At 34.7% G+C, this 14307-nt stretch overlaps 1 protein-coding gene across 1 annotated transcript in view; it reads right to left on the bottom strand.

Annotated features, from left to right (window-relative positions):
- cacnb4a (calcium channel, voltage-dependent, beta 4a subunit) overlaps window positions 1-11497 on the bottom strand; it is a 49273-nt gene extending 37776 nt beyond the window's left edge. Inside the window, exons 1-2 of the mRNA XM_056464754.1 lie at window positions 11363-11497; window positions 9680-9763 (exon numbers count right to left, since the gene is read on the bottom strand). Of these exons, the coding sequence (XP_056320729.1) occupies window positions 9680-9763; window positions 11363-11425 (147 nt within the window). The 5' untranslated portion in view covers window positions 11426-11497. The remainder of the gene's footprint in view (window positions 1-9679; window positions 9764-11362) is intronic.
- Window positions 11498-14307: the final 2810 nt, after the last annotated feature.

The raw sequence follows: 14307 nt of genomic DNA, 5'->3' as shown, positions 1-14307 counted from the left end.
GCAGCCGAAGAGTAGAAGCATTTTAAAAAACTGGCTGCTTCCATTGACAACAACTGAAAAAATATGCTCAGCTTGAAAAAACCTTTAGAGGACATACACCCTAATAAGAAGACTTTCGAAACTCTATATAAATACATTAGAAGCAAAAACTTTAAAATAAAATAAAATACTGTTCTCATTATGAAGACAGTTAATGATTCTGCACTATAATTAAGTGCATGTACAGTCAAGCCCGAAATTATGTTTGACTTCAAGTTACATTTATTCAACCAGCAAGTTTTTTTTTACTAAAATGACACAGCATCCTCCCAAAAGATAATAAGACAATGTAGAAAAGGCATCATTGTGAATAAAAAAATTTCTCTGCTTTTATTTACCTTTGAACAAAAAGCGGTAGTCAGAATTTGCAAGGGGTATAAATGATTTAAACATCTTTTGACTGCAAATATTATGCGTTTGATTTGTGAAAAGTGCTTACTGTCTTAAACTTCTGACAATCTTTGAGAAAATAAAACATTAAAATGTCAAGCTCAGACCTCCATATCATCTCATTTTTAAAAAGGATATGATAACCACAGAACACAACACTAAAATAAATACATGGCACCGAAAACAAATTGTGATGGGAAATTTGGAAATGGAATTGGACAGCAATGTGAAAGCCGTATTGAGTAAACCACATTCAGAATCACTACTTACATTCCAGAAAATTACAACTATAAAATAAACATTACAAAAAAAACGTTACTTATTTGCTGCTAAAATGTACAATACTATGAAGATGTTAAAACAAACAAAATACCATTCCAATAAACATCTCAGGTATCTGAATCTCAATCTGTTTCCAAATAGGTCACTCAAACCAAGTTTATGTCTACTTTGTGAATTAAGAATCCCATGAATAGAGTGAATCTAAAAAGCAACCCCATCTTGAGGCCTCAGAAACAAAAGCATCTTCAGTTCATTCTCTCTTGAATCTGTAAAATGTAAAAATACAGTAAGGTAAAAATAGTAGTTATTGCTGAACAGTGTGACAATTATGCCATACTGATGTGTGCATACCAGCTGTATCCCTTCTAGATTTTACCACAAAGCAGTGCTGCACTTGTTAACACTACTACTGTCACCACATCTTCAGTTCATTCTCTCTGAATCTGTACATCCTTAAACATGAGTTTCAAATCCATTCATCATTGCTCAATAAAAACAAATGATGTTCCAGGACAAGCAAAATATAATTACTTCCTCAGAGGCTTACAAAACATTAAACAAGATATTTCTGCTAATCTTGTTGTTGATTCATATTTCCCTTAATGTCACTGTAGCTGCTGAAATAATAAGAAAAGCAGAAGCAATCAGGTCTTTCAAGTAATTACATGGAAATGAACTGACAGTGCTGCTGCTGTTAATTAATCAAAGCTCTCTTGAGTATAAAACTCTGGCACACATCGCCCCCTGTAGTTTGCATGTAGTAATACAACAAGTCTATTTTTCTTCTTGCTGAACTAGATTAAGAGGTAAAAAGAAAAACGGATCTGACAAAATGCATTCATATTTTTAAACCAACCTGTATGCTTACAATTATGATTTAAAGTGATTATACTTGATGGTTTCAATAGAAACATGAGTCTACAAATATGGAAACCAACAGCCATAACCTTATGTTTCTCCATTTCAACTTGGTCCTCTAGGAGGCAATTGGAGATAATGATGACAAATGTAATATATTGCTAAAATATTAATATTATAGATTGTTTTAGTAAAATCTACACACATGATTAACATGAAACCTTACAGATTAATTTTAGTATGTTTTTTTCTTTTAATAATGACTCAGATTTAAGAAAAAAAGAAAATAAGAATAAAAAGAAGATACTGTCTATCATAGTGACCCTTTGTCTGTGTGTATGTTGATATGTTAGACACTAGTGTTTGAAATGTTCACGTTTTTATTTTTTACATTGTTTGTTTATGTTTAAATTATTATAATATTTAGTTTCTATTCTTTTATTTTTATACTTTATTGCAGTTTTATATTTGTCCTCCTATTTTAAGCTTTGGCAATATTGTATTATTTACAGTCATGCCAATAAAGCAATTTTGAATGGAATTAAAAATATAAAACAAAAAAGATATAGAAAAAGATAAAAATAAACAAAACAAATGCCTCCTACTAAATAAAGTGTGGCTTATTTTTTATTATTATAACAGTGTAATGATTTTTTTTATTCACTTTAATATTTATTCATATTTATTATTTTAATGATAAGTCAACCAAAAAAGCTATTCACTTTGTTCTCGTTTCTTTATTCCACTGTTTAGTCTTCAGAAATCTCTCTAACATCTTATATGTCAACATTTGATCATAAAAGCAAGTCATGCTACTTTTGTCCACTGCTCTAGAGCTTTTTGGGGGGTGTCTATGGTCAATAAACACAGCAGGGAGGCAAAAAATAAATGAATTACTAAAGAGTTTAGCCATGTGACCTATACCAGAGAGATTAATAATTCATTCAAGCTTTCAATGATCAGGAATTTTAAATGTGACATTATGGATAACTATAAAAACAGCAACAACTTCCAGTATCCTTTTTTTAGGTATCTCAGCATAAAATAAGATATGTCTCAAGATCAAGTTTGGATTTATATACATGTCTAACACCTTCAGTCTTGAATTTACCCTGATCTCAGCAGGTTTTAACCACCCCTGAATTTTCTCTTCTCAGAGATGTTTAGAGCCAAGATGTTTCCTCTCAGCTTGACTATAAAAATCTTCATATAAATCTGGAGATGCATAGTTTCATGAAAGTATGATTTAACCTCTATGAAAAAAGCAAACAAGAACAAGGTCAACCATTTAAATCTCAGGCTCTCATAAACAATTATCTGATATGGTTTTAGAGTGAGGAAATGTTAATTCTAAATCATGATTTATTCATTCATTCATTTTCCTTCGGCTTGGTCCCTTATTTATCAGGGGTCCCCAAAGCAGAATGAACCACCAACTATTACGGCATATTTTTTACGCAGCGGATGCTCTTCCAGCCACAACCCAATACTGGGAAACACCCATACACACTCACATTCAGGAAACCCATGCAAACACAGGGAGAAACTCCACACAGAAAAGTACCAGCTTGGACTTGAACCAGCAATTATTCATAAATATATATGCATGTATATATATATATATATATATATATATATATATATATATATATATATATATATATATATATATATATATATATATATATATATATATATATATATATATATACTGTATATGCAATCTCTGTGAAGTAGGTTGTCCTCAATGAAGGGTCTTGGCTGTGAAAGCACCTCTAAGACCATAAATAGAGTGTCCTGGAAGTGAGTCAAAAAGCTGAAATCCCAAGGTTGTTTGGGGACCTAGATTTCAGAATCATGCTGAGATATGATGCTGAATATGGGGAGAGTGCATGAAGCTACTGCACTCATCAATCAGTTAAAGCGGCTTTAAGTCTCGGATTAATGGCTCATTACACAAAACTGCAGAAAAGGAGATAGTAAGAAAAATAAATTACAGCGGTTATAAAAGAACAGCAGCCTTGATGTCCTGAATAGTAAAATGGTGAGTAATGATATTTTGGTGAAATTTAAAAAAATGTTGGTCACTTTAATGGAAAACAAAATGGATATATGTGTCCAATGTACCGTGACCTAGTCGTTGTACTGACAAGAAGAAGAAAATCACATTTGGATACCAGAACCATAACGGTAAATAATCAAGGTTTAAATTAACAATAAAAACATACAGCATTTACTTAAATCACTAACATATCAATATTAGGCCTGTCATAATAATCAATATATCAACTTATAGCACCACACATGGACATGACCTCAATCATTTTTGGTGATGCAATATATATCAACCATACATAAAAACTAATTCTAGCAACATTTTAGCTGATTGTGCAACATCTCTATCTCTATTGGAGTTAATTGGTGTTGGTATGGTTTTAAAAAACCTTGTAGTATTTACTATAAATTACTTTAGTATACTTTCATGTGGGTGCCTGATGAATGAAAATAGATCTGGTACCAGATATTGCAGCATTTATTATTATTTTGTTTTGGATATGCGTTTTCACATTCTGATTCCAATGCCTAATTATTAAATTGTTAAAAATGACTTTAATTAAATTAAATATTCTTAAGATTAAAAGATTATGTGTTCTTTGGAAGAGTGTATTTGCATTGTGATATTATATTGTCATTCTGGCATTATATAATGAGTGGCATAAAACATTTTTAGGGATTATTTTGGTGCAATATATTGTATAACAAATAACAGATATTGTGACAGGCCTGATCAATCTATTGACACACTATTATCTGTACCACTGAGTTTGACTTTGGCATGAAACAATCCAACGTTAGTGGTTATTCTCAATGTGGTTATTCCCATTTGTGACACATGAAACACTTTATGCAATGGCTTAATCCAAACTTGCATACTTCCCTAATATTTAATAGTCCATTTAGTATGTCCATGGTTATATGCTTTCTTAACTGTTCTTGTTGTACAACTGATTTTATACTTCAAAACTTATACAATATTACTATAATATAGGTTGGATCTAATACTGTTGTTTACTGTATATAGTATGCTAAACAATAAAATGTTTACAGTCACATGTATTTATAATTGTGATAATTCTTCTTTAGTGTGGTTTAGTTACTTAATTTTTAAAAAGACATTTAAATGAACTGCAAATATGTAGAATGTATATACACTGACAAAAGTCTTGTCGCCTATCCAGGTTTTAGAAACAACAAATAATAACTTGACTTCTAGTTGATCATTTGGTATTAGAAGTGGCTTATATATAAAAGGCGAAGGCCTCTATAATATGCTTATTTTACCAAAATAAAATATGATCATGCTTTGATTTTTAATTATTTAATTAGGACAGTAAGGTCTGACTTTGCTTAGACAAAAGTCTTGTCACTTAACAGAAATAATGCACAGTATAAAATATAAAGTCATGGTGCAGTGGAAAAAGAATTAATATTGTGTATGACTCCCATGAGCTTGGAGGACTGCATCCATACAATTTCTGCAATGATTCAAATAACTTATTAATAAAGTCATCTGGAATGGCGAAGACAGCGTTCTTGCAAGATTCTGTAAATTCATCTTCAATGCCCCTCTTTCATCTTACCCCAATCATACCTCTATAATGATCATTTCTGGTGGCTGGGCTGGCCAATCCTGGAGCACCTTGACCTTCTTTGCTTTCAGGAACTTTGATGTGGAGGTAAATATGTAAATAAGTATGAGAAGGAGTGCTATCTTGCTGAAGAATGTGCCCTATCCTGTGGTGTGTAACGTAATGGGCAGCACAAATGTCTTGATACCTCAGGCTGTTGATGTTGCTATCCACTCTGCAGATCTCTCGCATACCCCATACTGAATGTAACCCCAAACCATGATTCTTCCTTCACCAATCTTGACTGATATCTGTGAGAATCTTGGGTCCATGCGGGTTCCAATAGGTCTTCTGCAGTATTTGTGATGATTGGGATGCAGTTCAACAGATGATTCATCAGACAAATATACCTTCTGCCACATTTCCAAATTATCAACTAGAAGTCAAGTTATTATTTGCTGCTCTTACAACTGAGATCGATGACAAGACTTTTGTCAGGTAGAGTAATGTGAATTACCTTTTAACTTATAAAAAACCCATGTAACTATAAATATGTATACGTATGTAAATACACATATATTTCCTGGTAAAACTACTGAGTAACAATTAATATCAAAAGAGGCATTTTCTGTGCAAATCATTGCATCATATACGCTCATTATGATTTTTATGTCAATTTATTAATATTGATATGCTTACAGAATAATTATAAACCAGTTTAGCCGCCCATAACATCTGTACTTTTATACAGTTTTTTTACAAGATTCTGTCCTGTCCACATTCTGATGTAACATTTAAAGGCAAAGATATGTGCTTTACAGCAGCACAAAAACTCAGTGGGGAATACAGTACAGCTCTCAAACGTACAAAGCTAGACTCACGGACAGCTAGAAATGCCACATTGCAAGCACCAAGGTCATTGGTTTCCCCTGGGATACTTTCTTCTGTGCAAAACTCATAGATCTAGATGTATCTGACAACAGGGATTACATCACATTTCCGTTTTCCCATTATGAAATTCCCTGATTCCACACTGCAAAACAAAGCAAAATTTGCCAAATCTATCTTTTTCTGCAACGTTATGAAGAACTATACCAGCTCTATTCAGCTAAATGTCAAACAAGTTCAGCTGGAAAGGTGGCCACGAGCAATTCATATTCATCTGATGACAGTGAGGATTTGTCTGTTGCTTGGAAACCAAATGACCCATTCAAAAAGCTACACAGATGTATGATTCTTTGAAAATCACATTGAACTCTATATATTTACAGAGCACTGTACAACCTGTACATTTCGAAAGGTACATCTGAACATACACTTTCAGAAATAAAGGTATGCGAGCTGTCACAGGGGTGGTACCTTCTCAAAAGGTACACATGTGTAGTTGAAGGGTCCATATTGGTACCACAAAAGTGTATATTAGTACCTAAAAATTTTAAGAGAAACACTTTTGTACTTTTTAGGTACTAATATGTACCCTTGAGGTATTAATATGGAGATTTAAGGTACAAATTTGTACCTTTTGAAAAGGTACCACCCCAGTGACAGCTCACGTACCTTTATTTCTGAGAGTGTAGGCTAAATTCAAAAGCAGCGTTTGTACTGCAGTAAAAGAAATTAAATCTCTAGTTAAACACGTGACATATTAGGCAAAGTTTCAAATGAGTCATTTACAGTGAGTAAAGCCCCTCCAGTTGGGTAAAATGTTGTCACTGTTGGCAGATTTGAAAGAAATATGTGTCTTGGGCATAAATGCCAACTTCTTGTCTTGTATAAAAAATTGTTACATAACCCAGCCTTGCACATTAGCCACATGTAAAGTGGATACACAATTATCCACCGAGAATATTAGTCACTGTTCAAAACTCTTGAAAATGTCCTACGCAGAATGAGCTACAGTCTCGAACAAAACAGTGTCTAATTCATTGCAAAATAAATTGTTAGAGTTCTTCAGAGAGTCATTTAAGGAATAATGCACATCCAGTCAAATGTTTTCGCAGAATAAAGCCTGACAGGGCTAGATTTTTTACTATAAATTACTATAGTAAAATATTTATTTTGCATGCGAGTGTCTGGCAAATCAGGACTTTTTTATTGCACGGTTCACTAACCGCATGACAGGATCTTGAAATAAATGAAAAATGCCTTATATAAAGTGTTCAATTGTTTCGCTTCAATGGATCACTTGTAGATCATCACTTTATTGGTGCTCATTTTAGCTTTTGCATTTCAGTTGCAGACTTATTACTCTTTTTACTGAGTTTGGAAACTACTTCAAACTATTTAATGAGTGAATAAGCTTTTTGAAATGCTACATATAAAGCTGCAGTCCATACATTTTGTCCCTCTATTGCCATCTCTTTTTAAAAACTGCCATGGGGTATATGCACACGGACTTTTATTTTGCAGCCAGCCAGCCCCAGGGCTTTCGGTGAACTTCGGTCTTTCCATTACAAAATCACCACGTTTAAGGTCTGTTTTCTTTAAAAATAAGTGGTCTTCACTGTCTAATAGATATTTGATATTATGACATTTAAAATAGTCACAGAAACCTTACACCAGAAGTTTACCGTTTGCTGAAAAACACGTGCTGTGCATACAGCCCATTGCATTTAAATGCGAAATGATCATTCATATGTAAGTTATGCATCGGTGTGCCTCCTCAATGCAGATAAATTATTATTTTTACATATTTTGTTCTTAAATTGTCAAGAGCATTGTGTGGCTACATGTATTTAATGTGTATTAGCAAGCATTACTTGGATAAGACTGTGTTATTAGATTAATTGGATGATATCTGGGAATAACATACCTTGAAATGTCATGTTCGGTCAACCAGAATCAAGTATTCCAGAGAGCCATGTAATAAAACAGATTATTATACTATATCATATGCAATCATTATATTTAATAAGATTATTTAAAATGATCCATTTCTTAATAATAAACAATAAGGCTGCTCCGATCGATCGGCCGAAGATTGGTATTGGTCAATAATCACATTTAATGACTCGATCGGTGCTCGCCAATCTGGCCGATCTTATGAACCGATTACAGGGGTTTATTTGAGAGTTTACACGCAGAGGAAGACGCAAGTGCACTCCCGTATATTATACAGTACATAGGTTACAGCAGCCACAACACGTGAGGAGATAAATGATGCGTGGGGGCATGAGTGATCGATGCGGTCATGTCACAACAGCTAAAATATATACAGATGCGGTGGGACCTGGTTATATTGGCATGACTCACGTGAGTGATAATCTCTTTGTTACAAGTGCAACCATTGTATTTGAAAATAGTTTAATGGTCTTGCATGTATCTATGGCTTTTTACTTATAACAACTGAAAGTTCTGTGATTTTGACAATATTGCAAGTTCACTAAAAGCTGGCATGAATTATTAGATAAATAAAACCTTTATAAACAGTTAATAATATAACTTTTTGTAAAATACGTATTGCAATAAACCGTAGTTTATAGACCTATTTCCTTTTAGTACAAAATGAATGAATTTATAGGTGTGCATAACTTCTTATGCATCAAATATGCCTTCCAAACATTTTCTTGATTGAGACATTTTGAGACAAATTGAGAATTCTTCTTTCATCTTTTGCAATGTTTCCAAATTGTCATTTTTCTTAACAACCTTTATATCTGTTATGTTATTTTCTGTAAAGCTGCTTCTGGCCAATACATGTCTACACTAAATGTTTATAAGAGACTTTTTTTAAGGTATTTTATGCAGCATCCTTACCTTATTCTCTTTGGTAAGGCGAGATCAGAATCGGTACTCGATATCAGTCATGGGACATTGCATTTTATTTGGAAATGAAAATCGGGTTGACGTCAGAACCTAACATCAGGCCGACGTCAATGTCCAACGTCAGACAGATGTTACATTTTGGTCACTTTCCAAAGCAACCCAAAAACAACAAAATATCAACGTTTAATGTTACAGCTTGATGTTGTGTGGTTGTTAGCATTATGACATCTATCAGACGTTGGATTTTGGTTGCCATACCTGACAGTGTTTGACGTCAATATGACATTGGTTTAAGATGTTGGCTCGATGATGGATTTTGGTCACTTCTTTACAATCAACCAAATATCAACGTCATTTCACGTTGTTATTGGACATCAAAATTACATTGTCCTCAGATGCTGCTGACCTAAATCTTACCTAATATTAATGTCTTATTGTGTTATGTGTCTGTTGGGCTCCATCACCATCTTTAAGACTTAAGACTTATTTGTTCGTTAGGAGGTATGATTGTTATTCTTAGTCTGTTTTTGGTTGTCTGTCTGCAATCTGTTGAAATGTTGAAAAGCACTTTGGCCAACGAAACTGAACTCCATAAATAAAACTGTCATTGACATTGAAATGCAGGTTTTTACAGGTTTAAACCAATTCTACCACATTCAGTCCTGTCCACATTCTCATTTAACACTCAAACACAAAGTTATGATTTTGTTACCTACCTGGCGGAGGATGAAGCTGGTGGATGTAGTACTGCCATCAGATCTCTTAAGTCGACTGCGGCGTGAGTAGGTGCCTCTATTCACCTGCAGCAAAAGAACAAGCTATTAATCCATTTCTCTCTTTCCGGCAGAATAGGGGACCTTCATACACATACACACCCACATATCCCACCATAACACCATCAGAGGGGTCTCAGTGGGGGCCGTTAGTAATAGTCTGAGTCAAATGAAGTGTTAAAGCATTTCAGCTATTCAACACTTGCATTAATCATCGCTGCTTTGTGAATCCTTCAGCTAAATACAGAGGACGTGATGATCTCTGACCTGTCTAAGGTGTTACGAGACTAAAAGCCTGGCGGAGAAGAAGGGTCTATTTGAGATGTCAAAGCGCATCACTACAAGAAAGCTGAACTCTGCAGCGCTACACAAACATCGATGCAAAGTGTTGAGCAGGCGAAACTGCCCTTCAGTATGGCTGGCCGCAATGCAGTCCTACATCAAAACCCCTTCTGGGTAGATCATGCGGTTAGATTATATGGCTCCAGAGAGTTTAATGTGGTGAAAACGGTAAAAAAAAAGTAAATGTTATAGACATCTGCTCCATAAAAAAACACTGATGCTCAGAAACTGGGTCAGGTCATGCGTCCTTTACAAGGAAATCAATGAGAACATGAATTATTTAGCAGGCTAATTAAAGACCAATGGATCAAACTGACATCCATTAATCTTTAGCACGCTTGGAATTTGTATTTAATGAGACTGTAATGTATAATCAGTAAAAAAAAAAGGGTATAGTTCACCTTAAGATTCTTCATTTTATAATCTCATATGATTTTTGTGCATCCACAGAAAAAAAGAGATACATCTAATGACTATTTACCTACATTTATGGGGGAAAAGATTCAATGACGATAAACATGACTGAGGATGCATTTTCCTAACATCTCTTTATTTCATAGGGGGAAAATGGACTTTGGGTTTTATTACCCAAAATTTTTATTTATATGTTATAAATAAATACATTTATAAATAAATATAATAAATAACATTTGAGTTTATTTTCAGCCTCTTTAAGCTATTCACGTAATATTTTTCAATCAAAAACATTGGATTATTGGTCAATATGGATCATATGGAACAATATTATATTATATATAATCAATCAGAGCAGTATTTATACAGCAACAAGAAAAACCATGGCACTAAATTTCATGTTAAGACCTTGTTTCTTGACTCTACCATAATAACAAATTCGTCTCGACATACACCACGGTAATACCCTGTAATCATACACCTTGATACAAATACAGTGATGATATATGAAAATACAATACGTACAAAAGATAAATAACATCAAATCATCCATTAGTAGCCTCATGAAAATATTACAAGGACACTCAGAGGTTTGCTGCTTAAAATTTATTATTGATAATCTACTAAAATGTAATTAATCAAAAAATATCCGATTTACATTTAAGTTTTGGAAACATTCATTAGGCTATTATACAAAGACTCAAAGGAATCATTTACAGAGAGTAAAGAACATCCGAGTGGGATGCTTTTAGTGTTATCAGATTTGAAAGGAATATCTTCATAATAGACACTCAGTAACACTAACAGAACAACTAGAGTGTTTGGTGCAGATTCACATCGCTCCATCACCTTCTCTCGCAGCGTCCCTACCTGAAATATGGGCTTCTGGACTCCGTCGCCTATCCCGTGTCGGGTGTAGATGTGCCGGGACATTTCTGCGAGTTCATCCGTCCACGGTGGAGGCTGCCGCTCGGTCCCGGTCCACTGGCTCGGCGGAGGAGGATACTGAACTGTTTGCTCCAGTTTCGCTGCGCTGCGGTGTCCGCGGTCGAGTGAAGGCTGCAGTGCGCGCGCGGTGTGTTTGTGCAGCTGTAGCGGAGATTAGATGCAGCGCGAGCGGTCACCACTAGAGCACCATCACGAGTGCTGCATCCAATCTGAAATCGCCCCCTATACCGTCATTCACTATGCCCTACAGTAGTCCCACTTAAAGAGTGAATAAAAACGAGTGAGCGAATGGAATGTTTTGTTTTCACTAACGTTAAGTTAGTTGATAAATCCCTCAGACAGACTACATTTTGAACTTCTTGGACTCTGTAATAGTTATTTAACACTTAGTGAGCTGTATATTAGTAATACATTTTTATTTTATGCTCTGAAGACCCTCAAGTTAACACTTGAGACTTGTAGTGGAACCTGCTGACATAGGATGCGTAAGAGCAGCGTGACCCACTTTACTGCTTTCTGTTTCAAACTATGGTTTAAAACTGTAGTTTACTATAGTTTAAATAGAAAATATGGTTTGTAATCTTTTCATGGTATGCCTGTTTGTTATGATATTTTCCATTGCTTTTTTCAGCAGCGTTGTTGAGTAGAGACTTCTTTCAACGGCAAATTTTTGCACTCATTTGACAATAGTAAATAAATAGTCTGGACAAATAATTGTGTTACAAATACACCTTTAAATATTTTCGATATTTTCTAAAAAATAAACTAAACAGTTTTGTGACAATTGAAGGATGAGTAAATGATAACAGAAATTTCACATTTTTTTGGGTGAACTTTCCCTTTGAGGATAAGTTTACAGTTTATGACACGTTAAATTTAGACTTATGGTTAAGTGCTTCTATTTAATTGTTATTCAAGCACAGCAGTGGTATCAAACTCAATTCCTGGAGGGCCGCAGCTCTGAATAGTTTAGCTCCAACCTCCTCCAACTCACACCTGCTTAATAGTCTCTAGTCTTGAACACCTTGATTAGTTGGATCAGCTGTGTTTGATTAGGGTTGGAACAAAACTGTGCAGAACTGCAGCCCGCCAGGAATCGAGTTTGAGACCCATGAAATACAGTATCCCTACTGAATTTGGGAATAATTAACAGTTAGGGTTATGTTTAGGGGTAGGCATTATGGATTATAAAATATATTTTTGAACAGGAATGATGTTCCGGGATCAACATATGTTAATCGAGGATCACATCCTACTTGGAATAATAACACTTAAGATTCATATTGCATACAAAGCATACTTTTTCATTCATTCATTTTCCTTCGACTTAGTCCCTGATGTATCAAGGGTCACCATTACTCTTTACACAGTGGATGCCCTTCCAGCCACGACCCAGTACTGGGGAAAAACATACTTTTTAAGAGTCAAAAACTAAATACTTATTCAAAATAGATACCGACTCAAGATAATATGGCATTTCGAGCACATAAGACAGCTAAAATTTTATAAGTGAACATACTAAATTACATTTGCTGGTCAAATCTACATGGGGCTACAGCAGGGATGTCCAAAGTTGGTCCTGGAGGGCCAGTGTCCTGCTGACTTTAGCTTCAACTTTCTTCAACACACCTGCCTGAAAGTTTCTAGTATACCTAGTAAAAGCTTGATTAGCTGGTTCAGGTGTGTTTGATTAGGGTTGAAGCTGAACTCTCCATGACACAGGCCCTTCAGGACCGAGTGTGGACATCCCTATCTACAGTATATAATATGGCACACCTCACTATTGGGAAGAGAAATGTTACTAAAGCAGACTTTTCTACTAACAACTTCCAACAGAATAATGACAGAACAGAAGATCTAATTTTATTCCCTTTATAAATAGCACCACTGGCAGTCCTCCTATTCATCTGCTATTTGAGTGTTTCACAGGCAAAAGCAGCATGTGGAGCCACTACAACTGTGTCTGCATGGTGAACTAGCAGTACTTTAGAAATTGTCCAACACATTACATATGATAAAAGGCTTACATGTTCTTCTGTTTATTGGTATTTAAAGGAGATCTATTATGCCCATGTACAATAATGATAAAATAATAAAATAAGCCTCTGATGTCCTTAGAGTGTGTATGTCTCAGCTCAAAATACCTCGAAACTGACCCTTTTAGGCTTTCAAATTGGACCTTTTTGGTGACAGTCGCTTTAAATTCAAATGAGATTTTGAACTCTTTTCAAATGAGGGTGGAGCTACAAATGCCTATGTGTCAGCATAGTGGCAGATTTAAAACAGGACTAACAATGAAAATGTCAAAAGTGTCTCAGAAGAAGATTATGTTTATGGAGACTGTTTAATGAGATTATGGAGACAGTGGTGTTCAGTTGTGCTTTCTAAAATCCATCTTATATATAGGCACACAAACAAATGATGATGCATTGTCTTTAATCATTGGTCTAAACAGTTTGTTTGGTTGAATCCTTTTGATCATATAATCAAATCATTGTCAGCACAATATTGATGAAACTAGCACATTCCAACCATTCAACTGATTGAAAACTTCAGTTGAGCATGTAATTATATCAAGAAGCACACACATTTAACATTAACTTTGGGTTCCTTTAAAAATATACATATATAAAAAAATATAAATAGAATAGAAGGAAATAGATACAATTAATTTATCTAACAATTTATAAACTAATTTCGAGAGGAGCTCGTGCTTATGATTTACTGCAGCTGGTCCCGTATTAGCTACTGCAGGATCCACCAATCAGATGATTCCTAAATCGCTATAAATAACCAGTGTCTTGCCTTAGCCATCTTCGTCTTGAAGAATCGCCCCTTTCACCCCCACTCCTTACCTTTCCTTGACA

The sequence above is a fragment of the Danio aesculapii genome, chromosome 9 (genome assembly GCF_903798145.1).
Source record: "Danio aesculapii chromosome 9, fDanAes4.1, whole genome shotgun sequence".
Taxonomy (NCBI): domain Eukaryota; kingdom Metazoa; phylum Chordata; class Actinopteri; order Cypriniformes; family Danionidae; genus Danio; species Danio aesculapii.
The sequence above is the reverse complement of the archived record's forward strand: the minus strand, read 5'-3'. Positions and strand labels throughout refer to the sequence as shown.